Raw genomic sequence first — 20,325 nt, forward strand, 5'->3', positions numbered from 1 at the left:
TTCTATTTTAATGTCAACTCGTCTCGGATTAGAGTGATGAAATTCAATAAATGTATAAGATGAAATATAAAAAATCAACATGCAGTCATGAAAATTTGAACTCAATTCTAACCTATCATATATCGTTTAAACAACCGAATGAAAGTCTCAAGTTGCTGGCTTAACTTTTTTCTATTTACATGTGCGTGTTATATTATCTGAAGAGAATACAAGAAATCAGTCTTTCTCGAAAAGGGAAATTCCCTCTATTCTGACAGATAACCACGCCGCACTTAACAGTCCATAAACTTTCCAGTCACCTACTGTTGTTTTCAGACAAAGAAGTTCAACAAAACAATATTCTGGGCTCCGTAACACAAAGGTTCGCAATGGATTGTAAATATGAAAAAACCGCACTGATTGGTCCCTGGTCAGTATTTAAAACCAAATGCGCCTGTAACATTGATCTTGATTGGTCAGTTCATTTAGCGATTGATCGCTAATCATTGTGTTACGGAGCCCGGGGCCGTCTTACAAAGAGTTATGATTGATCCGATTAATCGTAACTATGGAGAGCCAGCAAATTCAACATATACAAAAATTACAATACATGTTTGCTCAATTTTTTTTCATACAAATGTATATCCATAAATTCATTGATTTCTTGACAGTTTGGTGTGTTCTCCTAAATTTATAAAGGACATTTGCATAATTCCTGTAGAAAAAATTAGGACACTGATGGATTTCCATAGAGTTACGATTGATTGGATCAATTGTAACTCTTTGTAAGACGGGGCCCAGGTCTCAGGTTACACTTGACTAACAGACCTAAAATAGAGATATTATCATACAACTCTATATAAAACCGTTGTCCGGTGAAAACATGCAACAGTAATCAGAATTATAGACTACTAGCAGCAATTACCCGTGGCAGCACAGGGGGTAGGAGTCATTTTTCTTTATCAAAGCATGGACCTACCACGTCCATGATCAAAGTGTGTGGGGGAGGGGGTGACAATCTTGTATGTACAGCTAGACTGCCTATTCACACTGAAAGCCAAGCAGTTTATTGATGAAATATATTTAGACAACTGATTCATAGCAGACTTCTCTTTCAATATAGATAGGAGGTTCAATTAAGTTAAGCATCTTGGGTTGAACTGGAGAAAGAACTTCAATAATCATTAAAGAGTGAAATCCAAATCTAACTATAAAATGGAAAGATGTATTAGAACACGGTGTATTCAGTAAGCAGTCAAGTGGCAATTATTGTGATATAGAAATGTTATGATTACATGTATTGGGTCAGAAATAAATATGTAAGTACATTGCACATGTACCTTACAATGTACATTAGACTGCGGTTGTTTGTACTTTTTAAATTAAAGGTTTCTCAATCATATATAAGTATGGCAGGATGTCGAAAAGAAGTGAGAGAAGGGGGGGGGGGGTGATAAAATGAGTGAGACAGTCTGTAAAATCATTTTACCAATGCTTGTTTATTACGATCACACTACATTAGTATTTTGTTAATCACACAGAAATAAAGTTTAACATATGAATTGGCAAACATAATACTAAATATAGTTCATTTATATTTGTAAATGAATTTTAGAGACATTAATTTTGTTGAATGTGTGTAGCAAAGAAAGAAAATGCCAGTGTTACCAATGTTCCGAAGAAAATCTGATCAAATTTGCCCTTAAATAAAAGGGTTAATAGCAAATCTATTAAGAAATTTTTAATTTTGGGTTTTGGAACTTAGCACTGAGTTGATTATCAGACTCAACCAAACAACTTCATCATATGTTGGAATTTAGATTTACTGCGGCATCAATCAATGTAAATATTACATTTTACGTCAAAATACTAACCATGCACTGAACTGTGTGCAACAGAGCACTGGCACAGCTTGGCCTTGGAGCATTGAGTGGCAGGTAGCTGAATCTGTTAAAATACAGGATTAAATATAAAGGATGTTTTAATGAAACTGGGTAGGTCATTGGATTGACCTAATTATCAAGAAAAGGTAACCTTCTCAAAGATTCATCATGAAGGTTTTATCTCCCGATTTCACTGATGTTGACATAGATTCTAGGCCTACAAATAATATTCTCACTTCATTCTCACCTGATCAGCAAGCAGGTGACAGTGAAGTGAGAATATTGTTTGTATGTCAAAGAAATCGGGAGATAAAACCTTTGTGATGAAGTTTTGCAACATGTACCGTCGCAAGAAATACACATCGCTTGTGAGTTGTGTTACGCGTTTGCGATTACTGCTGCTGCATAGAGTACAAGTGCAAGTGACGCGTGTAGCGGTATCCTCAGCAGGGCCTAGTAGTTAAGCACTATATAGGTACCAATCCTGCAGACGCAAGCTGAAACCCTAATATCCTAATCCTAACCCTAATCCTAACCATAACCCTATAACCCTAACCCTAATCCTATGAATATTTAAGTATATTTATGAGCTTGCGTCTGCAGGATTGGTACCTATTTAGTGCTTACCGACCTAGTATTGGATATAACCACACGCGTGTGGCCACATGTATGTGGCTGTATACACTGGCTATAACATAAAAACTTTCTTACCACTTATGACCAGCATTTGATAGTAGCCTAGGCCTAGGGCTAGGCTACAGATTTCGGCCAGATCGTGTTTTTGGGAACCACTCGTAGATTTGTGTACGCGCACTTGTGTACGAAGTGAATGGAGGTGGAAATGGGGAACCGTGCGTGTGACTGAATAAAGCACTGCTGTATGAAGTGAACAGTGGTTCCCAATATCACGATAATGCCTAGATTTCTAGATCTTGAGCCTTTTAAGTAACAAATTTATCATTAATAAAAGAAATAAATAGGTTTGTCAGAAAGTCGTACTCACTGGTACGGTAACCACTGAGGACATCGGCCGATTACGGTATGTTGTTTAAGTTTCAGCAGCGCGCACACATGCATATAATGCAGCCAGCGCATGAGTAAGTACGTACCGTAAACCGTACCATACCCGGTCGACTGTCGGCATGCTTTGTATTTCGCTGACCCGAGAGAGGTAAAAGGGACTGGGAACTTCGAAGCTATACTCAGGGCTGCGAAAAGGAATGCCAAAAAGTTACGAATTGTAAAAAAACTTTAAATAATGCGACCAAAATACCACAAACAAACCCCCCTCATGACAATCTGTGAACAATTTAACCATGTTTAGAAAAAATTCCAGCTCTATTGAGTGGAAAACCACGGAGAAAAGCTGCGTCAAACAAATGGAAGGACACACAAGATTAGCCAAATTATAGTAAGGATAAAGAGATATGTATTGCAACTGCAACTGTCCTCCTCTTCAAATGTGTGGACTTTTCTCCAAATTCACTTGCCGATGGAACTGTCTATTAGTGTCTGTGCCTGGAGACTAGTTGCATGTGCATGCCATATTTCATATGCATTGCATTTAGTCTTTTTTATAAGAAAATTAATGCTATATCACACAGTTTCCAAATCTATAAAAATAATGATCTTTTACATGGTCTGACCATGGTGGACCTACTAGTAGGTCCAAGGTCTGACTTAGATTTAGGCCTCTCTTTACTTAACAAGTGGTTTGATGATTTATCTACAAGATTTTCAAATTGAGGATGGAACAATGGGGGGGGGGCACTTCCATTGACTAGTGGATACTAGGCATGATCATGGGTTTTGAAAAGCACCCTTAACAAGTATTTCCATATTCTGAAAATGCACCTGTTGGCAAGTACTGGTGTGTGAAACCCTACCCTTAACATATATTGGAAACAAAATGTTACCCTTGACAAGTATTCCCTGAATTGACCTCCGAAACAAGTACAGCAATATTTAACTGTTATGTCACAGACATCGGCTTTACCTTTACTTAAACTGTGTTTAGTACCACCCCACCTCCCGCACCTCATTCAAATCGGACTCTATGTAGTGTTGGGGCAAAAAGTACATCATTTATAAAGCATTTTAGTCTTTCTTTATACCCTCACATATTTGACCATAAACAGGTAGCTTTCCTAGTGAAATATATACCTTTTTTCATTATTTTATTGTTTTTGACACCCTTATTAATTATGTTACATACATGTATGTAAAATGCCCAATCTTGAAGAAGAGATCCTTTTTACGCATTTCTTTGGTCATGCCTGGTATCCATTCGTCAATGGAAGTGCCCCCCCCCCCTCCGGGAGGACAATAACATGATCAGCTGGATCCTATGACAATCTTTTGTCAGAAATGCACCAACTAGACATCAGAAATGCACCAACTTGACAAAACTTGAGAAAAAACTTCAAGGACAAGTCCACCCCAACAAAAACTTGATTTGAAAAAAATAGAAAAATTCAACAAGAATTACACTGAAAATTTCATCAAAATCGGATGTAAAATAAGAAAGTTATGACATTTTACAGTTTCACTTCATTTCACAAAACAGTTATATGCACATCTCGGTCAGTATGCAAATGAGGGAACTGATGACATCACTCACTCACTATTTCTTTTGTATTTTATTATATGAAAAATGAAATATTTTATTTTCTCGTCATTGTCCTGTGAAATGAAGTTTCATTCCTCCCTGAACACGTGGAATTTCATTATTTTAACATTTTGTGCTTCAGGCAAGGAGGTCCTAATCATCAAATTTGTAAAAATTGAAATATTGTATAATTCAAACAATAAAAAACAAAAGAAATAGTGAGTGAGTGACATCATCGACTCTCTCATTTAGATGTAACTGGCTCGTTCATATAACTATATTGTTAAAAATAACCGAAACTTTGAAATGTCATAACTCTCTTATTTTACATCCAATTTTGTTGAAATTTTCAGCATTGTGCTTGTCTGATTTTTCTCTATTGATTCAAATCAACATTTTTCTGAGGTGGACTTGACCTTTAAGTATGGTCCCTAAATTTAGTGATTTGCTTTATAGTTTTAGTTGTGGGATGATTGGTTTGATGATTTATTTACTATTTCAACTTATATACTATTATCTTACTTAAAGTTGCCCTGTATTTTTTCTTGTTGTTTGGGTCCCCCCCTGCTTTTCCCCCGTAATTGTTTAGATAAGTTTTTTTTCATGTATTATGTATTTATTGTCTATGTCACAGAGTTGCTACCTCCATTATTTTGTTCAAGTTCTTAAAAATGTATTAATGCTTTTATCATTGGAAATAAATGTACTTTCATCATCAAGTGGATCTAAATCATCTCTCCTGAAATGCATAGCAGAAACCAGTCTATTCATGACTAGAAACCAGTCATAACAAAGAGTATAATTCATGACCACAGTTTTGAGATTTTAATCAAACAAAAATCAACAAAAACATGTAATTAACATCATTTTGTCCAGGCATTATACCACGACATTGATTTATTTCCCTACCCCTTTATGAATACCTTTTAAACACATCATTCACCCGATGACTTTGGCCTGGGGCACCTGAGAATGGTTCTAATGGTTCTATGAAAAGTAACGCTACCCCCACCAGGCACCAAACAATGTTTGATGGTGGTATAATGTCTTTGCATGTGGTATCATTTCATTGTATTTTATCTATATAGGAGGTATGAATGTTCCCACTTTGTCTTTATACACATCTGGAGATTAGCTTGACTGCCATGCTAATATGAAGTCAAGCGGCGGTGCTGCACCAGTCCGAGTTTGCTCAATCTAAAGATTCTAGCCAGATCAGTCCTCTTCGCGATTAATCTCGAGATATTCAGGAAACCCCATCTCCACAAGCGTAAAAAAGCGATTCGTGTTAGAGCGAAGCAGCAGGCCCGATATTTTTAGCATTGCCCTTGCGTATCTTAGAGTTTCAAAAGCCCGCACTTTTTAATAACTTCCCGCGGTTGTACTCCCTATCAAATCACTGAAATCGTCCGCGCAATTCTCTCAGCTTAGCGAGTTAGTGATGTATTCTTTATTAGATATGATGGTTCTAATCTTAGCGAACACACTGGTAAATTAAAGAGTCCTAATCAGGTTGACTCATGTAATGACATTTCAGTATCATTTCATTGTATTTTATCTATATAGGAGGTATGAATGTTCCACTTTTTTTATGTACACATCTGGAGAAACACTTGGCTGAAATCAAGAGGCAGTGCTGCACCAGTCCGACTTTGCTCAATCTCAAGATGTATTCTTATACCCTTTTCATAAACCTATCCTCCAATTAGCCGCCTAAGAGTAATGCGGATAATTCAATAAAAATTGCGTTCATAAACTCCGTACATAAGCCGCATTATTTTTACGAGCGCCCGTCCTGAAAAAGGCGGATAATCGCCATGACAACTGGACACGCCCCCTCAGATGCGGTTGTGTTGGAAAAGGGTGACCTTGTGACCGCACCATGGCAATTATCCGCATTATTTGGAAATGCGTTCATAAACTCAAAATCTTGTCCCGATGCTGCTATTATGCGGATAATAGCAGCATCAGAGTAATGCGGGTAACTCTTGTCCTCCTCCAATTTTACGACCAAATTATGCTGCTATTAGCCGCCTAATTCATCGTAATTGAGTTTATGAAAGGGGTATGAGCTGACTTAAGATTGCGATCTTGAGATTAATCAAGGGAACTATCGCGATGATTGCATCTCAATTACAAATAATCTCGAGATTGTTCAAATGGGGATAATTTGCTGGATCAGAAATGGGGCGATTATTTGAAAACTCAGGCAGGTGCGGACGGCCCAATAAAGGAATCCTATTAAACCAATTGATATTACATTTGAAATAATGTAATAACTTTGATCGGTCTGGAGTCAGTTTTTCCCACATGTGACTATGACTGTAGCATAAATTTACTGGTTAATCGAAGTACAATTTTGGCAGGCCTTTGCCACTTTGATGCTGCTAAAGGCTTCCTTGTCACTGCCATCAAAATTTGTATTTGGGCTGGCCAAACTCCTTTCCTACCAAATCTTTCCTGTATCTGGTCGAACTTGACCTACCTCTTAATGGGGAAAGTGACATTATAAGCTTATTTTGCAGTCATAGGCTACTCTCACAATGTTTTCTAAACCCTTACTCTATTGACGAGTGGATATCAGGCGCGACAAAAAGAAACGTGTAAAAAGGATCTCTTTTTCAAGATTGGGCACATTACATATGTAACATAATAAGGGTGTCAGTAACACTATACTGAAAATAGGGTATATATTTCACTAGGAGAACTATGTGTTTGCGGTCAAATTTGCGAGGGTATTAAAAAGACTAAAATGCTTTATAAAGGATGTACTCTTTTCCGCAACACTGCATGTTTAGAGTCACACTTGAGCGAGGTGAGCTAGGTGGGGCGGTAGTACAGTAAAGGTAAAGCTGACATCCGTGACATAACAATTAAAATATCGTTGTACTTGTTTAAGGGGTCAATTCAGGTAAACCTTTTTTAAGGTATAATTTTGCTTCCAATATTTGTTAAGGGTAGGGTTTTACATGCCAAGGGGTGCATTTTCAGAATATGGAAAACACTTAAGAGTTCTTTTCGAAACCCCATGGTCACGCTTAGTATCCACTTGTCAATGTGCCCCCCCCCCCAGGGCAAACATCGAGAACCATCCTTTCCTGGGCTGGGTTTCTTTTCTTACAGCAACCAATACTTTTACCCTTTTTAGACAGGCTAAAATTTCCTTAACCCCGTACTATTGGTGGGGCTAAATGGCAATTTAGCCCCACCTATAGTACGGGGTTAAGCTTAGCCCACTTTCGTTTTACACAGCGTTTTTGCAAAGTGGGCTTACCCCACCTATAGTACGGGATTATTTGGCCCTGCAAAAAAGCAGGGTTATCCCACCAATTGCGGTGCTAAGAGCAATAGTACGGGGTTAAGATCGCATGTGTAAAACGAAAGTGGGCTAAGCGCTCCCATGTTCATGCCCCGCAACAGAGCCGGCCCTGTTGTCCAATCAGAGGTAAGTATAATGAATATTCATGAACAGCGATCACGGCGATGAAAAAAAAGCGCGCGCCAGAAGTCAGCGATTTTGGATATGACCCGAATGACCCCTCAGTGCGCTTGTGAATATTCATCAGCTACCAATAGTCCGGGGTTAGCAAGTTTCGTGTGTAAAAAGCAAGCATTCCTTATCCGGGGTTAGCAAAAACAATTTGCAGACACGCCAACCTGAAAAAGAACATTTCAGTATTTTCAAAGCTGAAAATCAGTATTTCGGTGAGGAAATCAGTATTTTCAAAAAATACCATAGGACCACACATACAACTGAAACTTGAGAAATCAGTATTTAACATGAAACTATCAGTATTCTTCTCATTTTTCAGTACTAAATACTGAAAATCAGTACTATTTGGCATGTGTGAAAAGGAAAATAAATAGTACGGGGTTAAGGATAGTACAGGGTTAGCGATAGTCCGGGGTTAAGAAAATCCTGTGTAAAAAGCCTATTTCACGCTTAACACTGTAATTGCTCTGCTAACCCTGTTATTTTGCAAGGCAAAATAATCCCTTACTATATAGGTGGGGTTAGCCCACTGTAAAAATGCAGTGGAAAAAAAGTGGGATTAACTTAAATTTAGCCCCACATATAGTACAGGGTTGAGGAAAGTTTTGCTGTGACAAAAGCATAAATAGTTGAGTGCCCCATTCTGTTTAATAATTTCAATATTACAAAAATAATATTACAAATGAAAGCATTATGCATGAATTATCCTCTTTACTTTGAACAATTCATATTATTATGACAGAAGTGTGTTTACTCATAATGAATTAGTAAGTTCTCATTTTCAAGATTCAAATTGTCTATTGTAAAACATAAACAAAACAAGGAACTCTAGATTTCCCTATCTGAAATACTTTATATATCATCATCTTAAATCTGTAAGGTTGTAAAGCAGTTAAGCAGGCATAAAATTTGAAATGAATTTATAATACAATGCACTGTTACTATGGCAATCTCAAGAAACCATTTTCATATGCATATGACGTGCATGTACATCCCAGTACAGAGGCTTTGCGACTGTGCTGAGGTAATTATTATCAGAGAAAACTCGCTCCCTAGACTGAAAGAAATTCGCTCCTAGAAAAGGTTTAGAAAAAAACTGAAAAGAAACAGAGCCCCTGGATAGAACTTAAATTTATATTTGATAGTAATAACTGATATAAAAATACCGGTAGTCACTATTACTGACAAACTGACAATTTGTATCGCATTGATACAGGATCTGATGAGGTGTTAAGCACTAACTTAAATAGTTGTGTGTGCCTACATTGAAACAGAGTGAAAAAAACGTTTCAATAATGTACAAACAAGAGATTGAAATTACTCTGTACAAAACATTACAAAGTTTTTTTTTATTTAAAGAGCAATACAAATGAACACTGTTCATAAGAAGTATTTAGGTGATAGTTACTTCTATTCAAATAAGGGGGGAATAGTTTTACTATGACAAAAATCTCTTTACAGATGATAAATATCAAAAAGACTAAAATGAAGAACAAGAGGAATTATTTTTTTGTGCGTTAAAATTTAGTTAGAGGCAAAAATATTTTTGGAAGTGTTTTGGGGTTCTCTTAAACAGCTGAAATGACTATTTTTTCAAGTGTTCATTTATGCCTATAGCGATTACATCATTAAATCAATAATAATTTGTATGATTTTTAAAGAAATATTGGACAATAAATTAATGATTTGCTACACCCAAAAAATTAATAATGGTCAATTCATAATGATCATATGATTGTGCAACTATTTCTTATTCCACACTGGTGCTGGATACTCGCACATCTTGTGTATTCTTTCACAGTGATGTCAGAAATACACAAAACTGCTGTCATGTCACAATTTTACATGAAATCTGAATTGGAAGGTTTATTTATACCACAAGAGATTCCTGAACGAACATCTGTAAATCTATTGATTAAAAGTTTACCTGTGTTGTGGATTATTTAAATAATAATAAATAAATATTGGATGACCTATTTTTTATGAAATATCTGTATTGGCAGTCGCTGCAAATAAAAAATTGGACTTGTCTGGCAGATCTTCCAGTATTTTACCAATTTCGTCCAATGTATTCCCTCATATCCCACCCAAGGCCATCCTGTGTTATCTGAATAATATCATTACTTAAATCAAAAGACACACTCTGAAAATTAAATCAACTTAAATTGATTTCCAAATATGTGATTCGCAATTGCAGATGAGTGAGCATATATTAGAATGACAGTTATGTACTCCAAGCTGAGGTCAAAATGATTTAAATGAAAAAAAAGGATTAAATCAAACAACATAACTGAATGTTTTTATTGGAATGAGATGAAAGTCATAACAGCTACAGCAGGATGAAGTTTGCATTTCATTTTAAAATTTTAAAATGAATTAGTAGCAAGACAATACGACAAGCATACTTTTTCTTTCGCATTAATTTCATAAAATTATGTTTATAATTTCTACACATAAGATAGAAGAATCAACAAATAAAATATTGTGAATTTCATACTATAAATAAAAAGCAAAGTAAAAAGTGGGCACAAAATACTGGTAAATTAAATATTGAGAGAAAAAATCACCATTTGTCTGATTGCAATGATAGTTCATTGTCACAGATTATTTAATGTATTCCATGTCGTTCACGATGGGATTCCCCATTTCGAGTGGTTTCCACTGGTCCATGTAATTACCATTTATTGTGTTGTTTTGTATCATGTTGAATTCTCCATGATCAAAATTTTCACCCAGCATTTTAGAAATATGATCATCAACCAAATAATAATTAGATCTGCTTCTGATGGTGTAGGCCATTGAAGATGAGAAAAGCTGACTAATTTTATGAAGGCTCATTTTTTAACAACAAAAAAATGGGGGGGGGGTACATATTCACAAGTAATACAGTATGTTCATTTGCAATTAAAAGGGTAGAAGTATAGTGGATCAATGGAAGAATTTTGAAAAATCCATTTTAGTTTTAGTTAGGATACACTTGGTGACTTCTATGAGTCTATTGCTAATTACCACTGCAACTGATACGATACAAAATTAGTGGTTTCCACTGTAAGTGATATCCATCTTCCAGATTTTCACTTTAAAGGGGGGGGGGGGGTGATTTTTCAAATATATTATCTCAATCATCCTCCCAGTGGCCCCCAAAAAATATTTATATAACATTTTTGTGCACTTTTTTAGTAGGGTTGGGTCATTACCCCTTCACCCTTTAAGTGTGAAGTCAGATTTAACTTAAGGCCATAATCTTTACACAATCTATGCTAAATTACATGATTTAGAAAGTGTCGAAATGTTGTTTATGGTTGCACATGTGATATACATCTATTTTATTCATTCCTTATACATGTGCAATACTATTTCACTTATTACTTGTAGATAATTATGGATAACTTGAGAGTCATGTGCTGATTAGATAAACCTCTCAAGTAAGAGGTTTTTGCCTCATTTGGCTTCCCATTGGCAAAGCTAAACAACCGTTTTTTACTAGAGCTTAAATCAATCGGGAGAATGAAGATCATAATACTATTATTTCTTGAGTGCCTATCTATGTCTCACCTGGTACTTTGAAGTCTCTGACGATGCTGGATGGATCAAGGAGTGTTTGGTTATCAAAGTCTACTGGCAGAGTCCGAATGGTAAGTTTGTAAGGCTCCAAAGGCCACAGATCACAAAAACAGTCAAAATGAAATGGTCGCTAAAAGGAGATTAAAAAAATGCACATATGAATAGACTCACAATGAAATTGCAAACTCTCCTAATTTATCATGGCCATTTTAAAAATGGGCAATTCCATAAAATAATCAACCTTTTTGTATATCCGACCCCCGTTTTTCTCAAGTGTTACTCCACTTCATAAACTGACCAAATCATGGTCCTTTGAGAACATTACAGACTGCCAAAAGAACAAGAAATCAAGAAAGAAAATTTCATGAAGGTCCCACGTATAGGGGGTCGGATGTACATATTTTATGGCATTGCCCAAATGAAAACTGGAATGGATTGCAAGAAAGCAGTAATGTCCATGTTTAATACTTTGATATGAATCAGGGACACTTTGTTCATTCATTATTTTGTTTCTCTGTAAATGTGTCATAATGACTTCCAATAGTGCCAAGTTACCACTAAATAATTTCTACATTTTTTTACAACTGAATTCAATATTTTCAATCAAAATTGAAATTATATGCCCCTTAAAATTTATTTATTACAAAGTATCTCACATCCTTTCTATCCATAAAGTTAAACAGGGCACTCAAGATCAAACAGAGCTTCTGTTCTTGAAAGTTCAATAAGGTAGGTTCATTCTAGGCGGTTTCAGACCGCCTCGAAGTTCGCCAGTTCCAGGTATTCTCTGATCGGGAAATTTACCCCGATCAGAAAATACCAGGTATTTTGGTAATGTGAAAGCAAACTACGCGTAATATCCCCGAAAGATAATACCCGCTAAATAGTAGGTACTTGGCGAAATTACGAGAACTTTCGTGGGGATTTTTCCAAGGTCGCAGGTATTTTGGCGATGTGAAAGCAAATTACGGGAACTTTTATCCCAGCGTGTCGTTGGGCGCGGCGGCGTGGATGGCTGCTGGGCTAGTGATTTTGAATCTCCCGCCTTGCCTACTTATCAGACCACACTGCGCATGCTCGTAACTTGGGGGAACTTATCCCGAAGGATGTGTTTCGGGGCGGTGTGAATGCAGGAATAATAAACGGGTATTTTTTAGCCTTAAGAAGTTCTCGTAATTTAACGGGGATTCTTGTGATCGAGGCGGTTTGAAACCACCTTCTGTCACCCAGAGCAAGTGGGGCCATTCGGAGGTATTAAATCAATTTATACATTGAAAAAGTAAAGACATGCTGGCTTGAATTCTCTTGTGATAGATCCTAGCTAGGTCATCAAGTGGATGTACAGATGGTTGAGGTAATCTAAAGCCACAGTAATCCTGTACACCATTTGGGGAATCATCAAAATTATTGGAATGATACCCATATTTCTAATACCCCTTTCATAAACCCAATTATGCGGCTAATAGCAGCATAATTTGGTCGTAAAATTGGAGGAGGACAAGAGTTATCCGCATTACTCTGATGCTGCTATATTATCCGCATAATAGCAGCATCGGGACAAGATTTTGAGTTTATGAATGCATTTCCAAATAATGCGGATAACTGCCATGGTGCGGTCACAAGGTCACCCTTTTCCAACACAACCGCATCGGAGGGGGCGTGTCCAGTTGTCATGACGATTATCCGCCTTTTTCAGGATGGGCGCTCGTAAAAATAATGCGGCTTATTTTCGGAGTTTGTGAACGCAATTTTTATTGAATTATCCGCATTACTCTTAGGCGGCTAATTGGAGGATAGGTTTATGAAAAGGGTATAAGTATCGTTTGGATTAACACGAAAATAAAGAGGAAAATGCACATTATATGTAGAGGATCAAAATTTTGTCTAAGAACAGAGAAATAGAAAAAAAAACACCTTGATTTGAATACATGGTATGTGAGTGTAAAAAAAAGAAGAAACTAAACAGTAATTACTTATTGATGATTAAATAACACTCACAACTGAATACTGGGATACCCGGACAATTTTGGTAGACAAATTACATGTAAAAGGATGCTATAATAAAAAAATCCCCCAAAATATAATAAATGTTGTAGTTCCCCCAATTACATTTCTTGTCATATATGATGCATGCTCCAGTGACAATTGCTCCCTGTCCAATACCCTGACCGGACTCTGAACTTAAACCACACATCAAACTTCAGATCAATGCATCTTTAAAGGACAAGTCAACCCCAACAAAAAGTTGATTTGGATAAAAAGAGAAACATCCAACAAGCATAACACTGAAATTTTCAAAAATTCTATGTCATATAATTTTCTTATTTTATATCCGAGTTTGATGAATTGTTCAGTGATACACTTGTTGGATTTTTCTCTCTTTATTCAAATCAACTTTTTGTTGGGGTGGAATTGACCTTTAAAAGTACATTAATTTTCAGTAGAATGAAGAGATTTGGCCTTTTGTTTCCAACATTTATTATTAATTGACGTCTGATGAGCCACTGTGAAGCACATTTTAATATCATTGCATAACATTGATATTATTATCATGAAGGTAAAGGGATGGAGAATCATCTAACTCATTTCCTTTGAAGCCAGGTTTAATGCTGCAGGGATGATGTTGTTTCATTTGCTTTTTCTTACAGATTCAAAATATTATATGCCTACGGGTAAGTTACAAAAGGAAATATGCGTTTGTAATGACAATTATCACTTTTTGCTGCCTCTGGTCAGAAAATATGAGCAGACACATTGCTTGCTTAATACAAGAGAAAGCAAAAGTAAATGTAACATTTTCTCAAATGTGATTTCAATTTACTTGAATTGCTGCATGTGGTCACAACTGTCACACATAAAAATTACAACTTAAAAAAAAGATTGCTGAAATTGTAAAATGTTAATGGAAAATGATAAAATTTGATTTTTTTTTCTTCAAAATTGGAAACTGTTATCATACAATATTTTCCCCATTTTGGGACTTAAACCTTTGATGCATAGACCTATTTTGCTATGTGTTCAATATTCATGTTTTGTGATCAATGAAATAGGATATATTCCCAATAATCTATTTTCAACAAAAATCACTTCAGTTTTCCCATTTTTGGTCTAGGATTGTGTGGGTTTTTAATATTCTTTTCATTTTGCTGTATTTTATGCAATCACATTACTGTAATTCATTCTGAATTCATTGTTTCCTATGAATTTGTTTCATATTATGATGGCTGTCCAGACAAATCATCTATCACTGTAATACCCTGTAGACCTTCTTCGTCTCACATACTAACTCGTACATTAGCCGTTGATAGAACTTTTACTGTGTCAGCTTCAAAATACTGAAATGATTTGCCTCTAATAATAAGTCTCCATCAATAGAAATTTTCAAAAAGGCATTAAAAACCCATGTCTTTCCTAATTTGTAGCTTCATAGTTTTAGCATTACAGTACATAATTTATTTTCATTATAGCGCTTTGAGCCTTATGGGAAAAGCGCCATGTAAGTAATAATTATCATTATATTTACACCTGTTGATGTCACTATTTTCATATGGAATGGAATAAAATGCTATTAAATCGAATGAAACTGGCAGCATCACACGTTTCTATCAGGTGCTACAGTGCACCTGTGTATTCTTTCATACTTTAGAAATGGGGAGCTGCATGAATTAATTTGCAGTTCATTGTCACTCCATTCCTGTTATTATCCACCTCGCTTAACAAAAAAATACTGTACATCTAGAGACCAAGCACGATTATAGTCTCATTATTAAGAGCACAATTATTACCCTCTATTTCTCTCGAGGATAATTCGGACAAAGGCAAGATGGCTTGATAAGGGGCTACATGTACATTCATATGGAAATTTAGAACATTCCAGTTTGATAAAGAGAGAGAATCCCGGGGGGGGGGGAGCGGCACTCACATATATTGGTGGTGCGGGGACATGCCGATTTGATGACCCCCCTTTTCAGACCTAATTTTCAGCTCTTTAGCTATTCCTAATGACAAAAGTTCCTTACAGAAGCCGCCCCCTCGCTCGCAAGACCCCCAACCCCCTGAATACATTCAAAGGCATCCATCCATAAGTATATATATATATATATATATATATATATATATATAAAACGTGCATATACTTCATTTCTTTCCAGACCCACATGTTGATTAAAGAGCCCATCAGGGTGTATTCAGCAGACTTCATGTACGTGCATTTCACCCCCCCCCTCTCGAGCATGATTTTGACCAATGTGGTTACTACCTTTCAAGCTCATCTTAAAATTTAACAACATACAAATAGTACCAAATAGCCTGCCTTTATAATGTTGAATGGTGCAGAATAGACTCATTGCACTAACATTTTCTGGAGAATTCCTGTGTATTTTTTAAGAGAATGTTACTTTTACTTGTTACTTGTCGCAATAATCCCAAAACGCAGCTCCTTGGAAGCTATACTGGGATGTCGATAATGTCATGTGCCAATGGAGGTGACAAGGTGCAGGATATATACAATAAAAATGAGCATGCAGGGGTGCGAGTAAAAACATGCATTGGTCCATTTATAGCATGTGGGACCCAACAGGAGGCTGCATCATGCTGATGATAGGTAGTGCAGCCTCTCTGAACGTAGTTGGGTTTCCATGGAGAATGACATGTCCTGGTAATCTGTTCCATATCCGTACTGTCCTAGGGAACATTGCATATTTGTATGTGTCTATTGTAGCTTTGGGTATGGCATATTTAGCTATATGGTCGTGCCTACCAAAGTAGGTTGCTGGAGAAATGACCTGTGGCAAAGGCACGCGAACCAGTTGAAGGTGCATCTGGTGAAAAGGGGAGCATTGTGCTAAGAGCCGACGAGTGTGGAGGCTGTTCCATCCAAGGGTGGAGACCAAGGCTGAGGAGGATGTTGTTCTCCTGAAGTCACAGTGAACGAATCGGACCGCAGATCTTTGTACTTGTTCCAGTGATTTAACAGCTGTAACAGTGTGCGGATTCCATGCCTCAGAAGCGTACTCCAGTTGAGGACGGACTAACGCAGTATATGCCTTGGCCTTAACCTTTCTGGAACACGGTGATAGAGTTCTGCGGATGAGGCCCAGTGTACGACTGGCCTTTCTCCTGATGTCCTGACAGTGAAGATTCCAACGCAGATCTCTAGTCACTGTCACTCCCAGGTATTTGTAGTTGTTGGCTCTAGGTATCGCATCGGAGTCAAGAAAATAATCATAGGTGCGAGGAGAGCGTTTACGTGTGATGGAAAGTACAGCACATTTCTTGACATTGAATTTCATTTGCCATGTAGCAGACCAGGATGACAGCTGTAGTAGATCTTGCTGCAGGATGTGAAAGTCTTCATCAGTCACCATCGCTCTGTAGACGACACAGTCATCAGCAAACAGCCGAAGAGAGGATTTGATGTTATCTTGGATGTCGTTAATGAACAGAAGGAAGAGAGTCGGACCGATGACCGAGCCTTGGGGGACACCAGAGGAGACATCCCTCCATGAAGACTGTTTGCCGTTAACAACTACAGACTGCTTCCTGTCTGAAAGAAAAGCCATTATCCAGTTGAAAGTGTCACCTTTGATGCCGTAATGCTGGAGCTTGATGCCAAGACGTTCATGGGGCACTCTATCAAAGGCCTTTTGGAAGTCTAAGAAGAAAGTATCAACTTGACTGCGTTTCTGTAAAATGAAAGACCAGTCATGAACGGCTAATGACAGTTGGGTGGTAGTTGATAGCCCCTGGCGGAAGCCATGCTGGGCATCACTAAGAATCTCATTGGATGCAAGATGTTTGGAAACATGGCTGAGGACTATGTGCTCCATTATCTTACAGGCAATACAGGTGAGGGATATTGGCCGGTAGTTTGATGGGTCACTCTTGTCGCCCGACTTGTGAATTGGTGAAACGAGAGCCTTTTTTCTATTGTGATGGTATAGTACCTGTATTATAACTTTGTTGAAATAAAAAGGCAAACACAGGGGCAATCTCACAGGCTATAAGCTTAAGAAGCTTGGGTGGGATTTCATCAGGCCCGCTAGCTTTGGACGGGTTGAGTTTTTTTAACTGCTTTTCTACTCCTCTCCTGTCAATGTGTAGGTGGCCAATAGATGGGTAAGAAGACTGGCCCTTTGATGGTAGACTCTGAGTATTTTCTTGAGTGAACATGGAGTGGAAAAAAGATGTTCAATGCCTCAGCCTTGTCTGCAGCTACGGAACATAGTTTTGAAGCTGTGCGCAGGGGAGGTATTCCAATCTGTTCAGTGCGGCAGCTTTTGATGTAAGACCAATAGGCTTTTGGATTATCACTCAAGCTGGCTCCTATGATGTTATTGATGTAATCATCATGAGCTTTATGGACAGTCTTGGCTACTTGGTTTCTAAACCTTCTAAAGACTTCCCAGTCAGCTCCAGTATTCTGATGGCAAGCTTTCTTTCTTTCTTTTGACATACACTACAACATACTGATGCCTGATTTCTTGGTGTAGGAAGCAATTGCTAAAGAGCTTAGGCACCAGAGAATCAAAAGACCTGACATTTGATAAAATCTGGAAGGATGCTCCTTACAGTACTTTTTTTGAAATATGGAACTTCTTTATCTCAAGATTTGCAAGCAGAATCATATTATATATTTTAGTTTAATTATGAATGCATGCATGATGATGGGGTTACATATTGTATGGGACATTGTCTAGCAGGTACTAGCAGTAAAATACTGACCCGCAATTTTTAATCTTTTAAAACATGATATCGATGCTGACCAATTCTCAATGGCAAGATACTCTGAACCTGCAACTTGTAATCATTTTAAAACAGGGAATCAATAACGGCCCCATTCTCACTGGCAGGATTATGTGATCTTTAGTGCAGAGGCATGTGATATTTCTCAGTGAAAACAGGGTGGATTGCTTTTAGGGTGTGAGGACGCAGGATATATGTAGACCATCAGTGACAAGGCTGAAGCAACAAGATGACAAAGCAGGAATCAAAGACATATTACTTGGATCAGAATACACTCTCTCAGACTAGAGTATCAAAGGGATGGTCCAGGCTGAAAGTAAATAGCTTAATAAATAGAGTAGAATTCACTGAGCAAATGCCGAAAATTTCTTCAAAATCGGATAACAAATAGCAAAGTAATATAATTTTAAAGTTTAGTAATATTTTGTAAAAACAGTTGTCATGAATATTCATTAGTTGGGCTGATGATGTCACATCTCCACTTGTTCTTTTGTATTTTATTATATGAAATTAGGTTTATTCATTTTTTTCCTCCAAGAAATAGAAAAATTAGATTGACAACTGATTTAGTGCATAAGATATTTATTGCTTATAATTTCATTATAAGGGAGACATATTATTCACACAAGTATGGAATAATGAAAAAATTATGATTTTATGTAATAACATAGAAAACGGAAAGTGGAGATGTGACATCATCAGCTCGCCCAATGAATATTCATGAAGACTGTTTTCACAAAATATTGCTAAACTTTAAACTTCAATAACTTTATTATTTGTTATCCGATTTTGATGAAATTTTCTGTGATTTGCTCGGTGAATTCTACTCTATGTATTAAGATATAAATATTTTCAGCCCGGACTTGTCCTTTAACAATATTTTGGGGTCACTTTACAATTCAATTCACATGACATTATTGATTCATGTCCTGTGTCTCACTTCACATGCTTCATGTGCCATAAATCAAATTCAGTCACTTGAAATTCAAATGATATCAAATGCTTCACATCAACACATCATATAAAGTCCTTGAAATACAGAACTCAAAGACCACCAAAATATTGACATATTAGAGACCTATCATATTTATTAAGGACAAGTCCATCCCCCCAAAAAACTTGATTTGAATAAAAGAGAAAAATTCAACAAGCACAACACTGAAAATTTCATCAAAATCGGATGTAAAATAAGAAAGTTATGGCATTTTAAAGTTTCGCTTCATTTCACAAAACAGTTATATGCACATCTCGGTCGGTAGGCAAATGAGGAACTGGTGACATCACTCACTCACTATTTCTTTTGTTTATTATTATGTAAAATATGAAATATTTTTATTTTCTCGTCATTGTCATGTGAAATGAAGTTTCATTCCTCCCTGAACACGTGGAATTCCATTATTTTAATATCTTGTGCTTCAGGCAAGGAGGTCCTAATCGTCAAATACGTAAAAATTGAAATATTGTATAATTCAAACAATAAAAATCAAAGAAATATTGAGTGACATCATCGACTCTCTCATTTGGATGTAACTGAAACTTTGAAATGTCATAACTTTCTTATTTTACATCCGATTTTGATGAAATATTCAGCATTGTGCTTGTCTGATTTTGCTCTATTGATTCAAATCAACATTTTTCTGAGGTGGACTTGACCTTTAAGAAATACAGTGTATCTGTTGAACTCTGGCAATGTGCAGAAAAAATAGAATTACAGCATTTGTTTATATAAAATAATTTCAAGTACTTACAGGTTCACCTGAGTCTGGATTGCTGACAACAGCCTCATAGCTCAGTTGAACTGTGTAGTTCAGGACCTGGCAACACTCAGTGTTGTGGCTGTTATAGCCAAGTCCATGCAACAAGAACTGTACTCCTTTTACCTTGGATGCCCCTGGAATAAACAAGAAATAAATATTAAATAAATGATGTACTCAAGAGCTAAGAAGTATTTCTTTGGTCATTTGGCCATTAAAACATTGCATTGTGACAATGCATCAATGAAAATTTATAGGGAAAATGGAATTATTTGTTCTGAAATAGAAACGTCACTGGTG

At 36.7% G+C, this 20,325-nt stretch overlaps 1 protein-coding gene across 2 annotated transcripts in view; it reads right to left on the reverse strand.

Annotated features, from left to right (window-relative positions):
- Positions 1-20,325, reverse strand: part of LOC121411315 — a 97,424-nt gene that overhangs the window by 65,873 nt on the left and 11,226 nt on the right. For both annotated transcript variants that reach the window (XM_041603975.1, XM_041603974.1), the window contains exons 4-5: positions 20,020-20,162; positions 11,519-11,657 (exon numbers count right to left, since the gene is read on the reverse strand). In XM_041603975.1, the coding sequence (XP_041459909.1) occupies positions 11,519-11,657; positions 20,020-20,162 (282 nt within the window). The remainder of the gene's footprint in view (positions 1-11,518; positions 11,658-20,019; positions 20,163-20,325) is intronic.

The sequence above is a fragment of the Lytechinus variegatus genome, chromosome 3 (assembly GCF_018143015.1).
Source record: "Lytechinus variegatus isolate NC3 chromosome 3, Lvar_3.0, whole genome shotgun sequence".
Lineage (NCBI taxonomy): Eukaryota > Metazoa > Echinodermata > Echinoidea > Temnopleuroida > Toxopneustidae > Lytechinus > Lytechinus variegatus.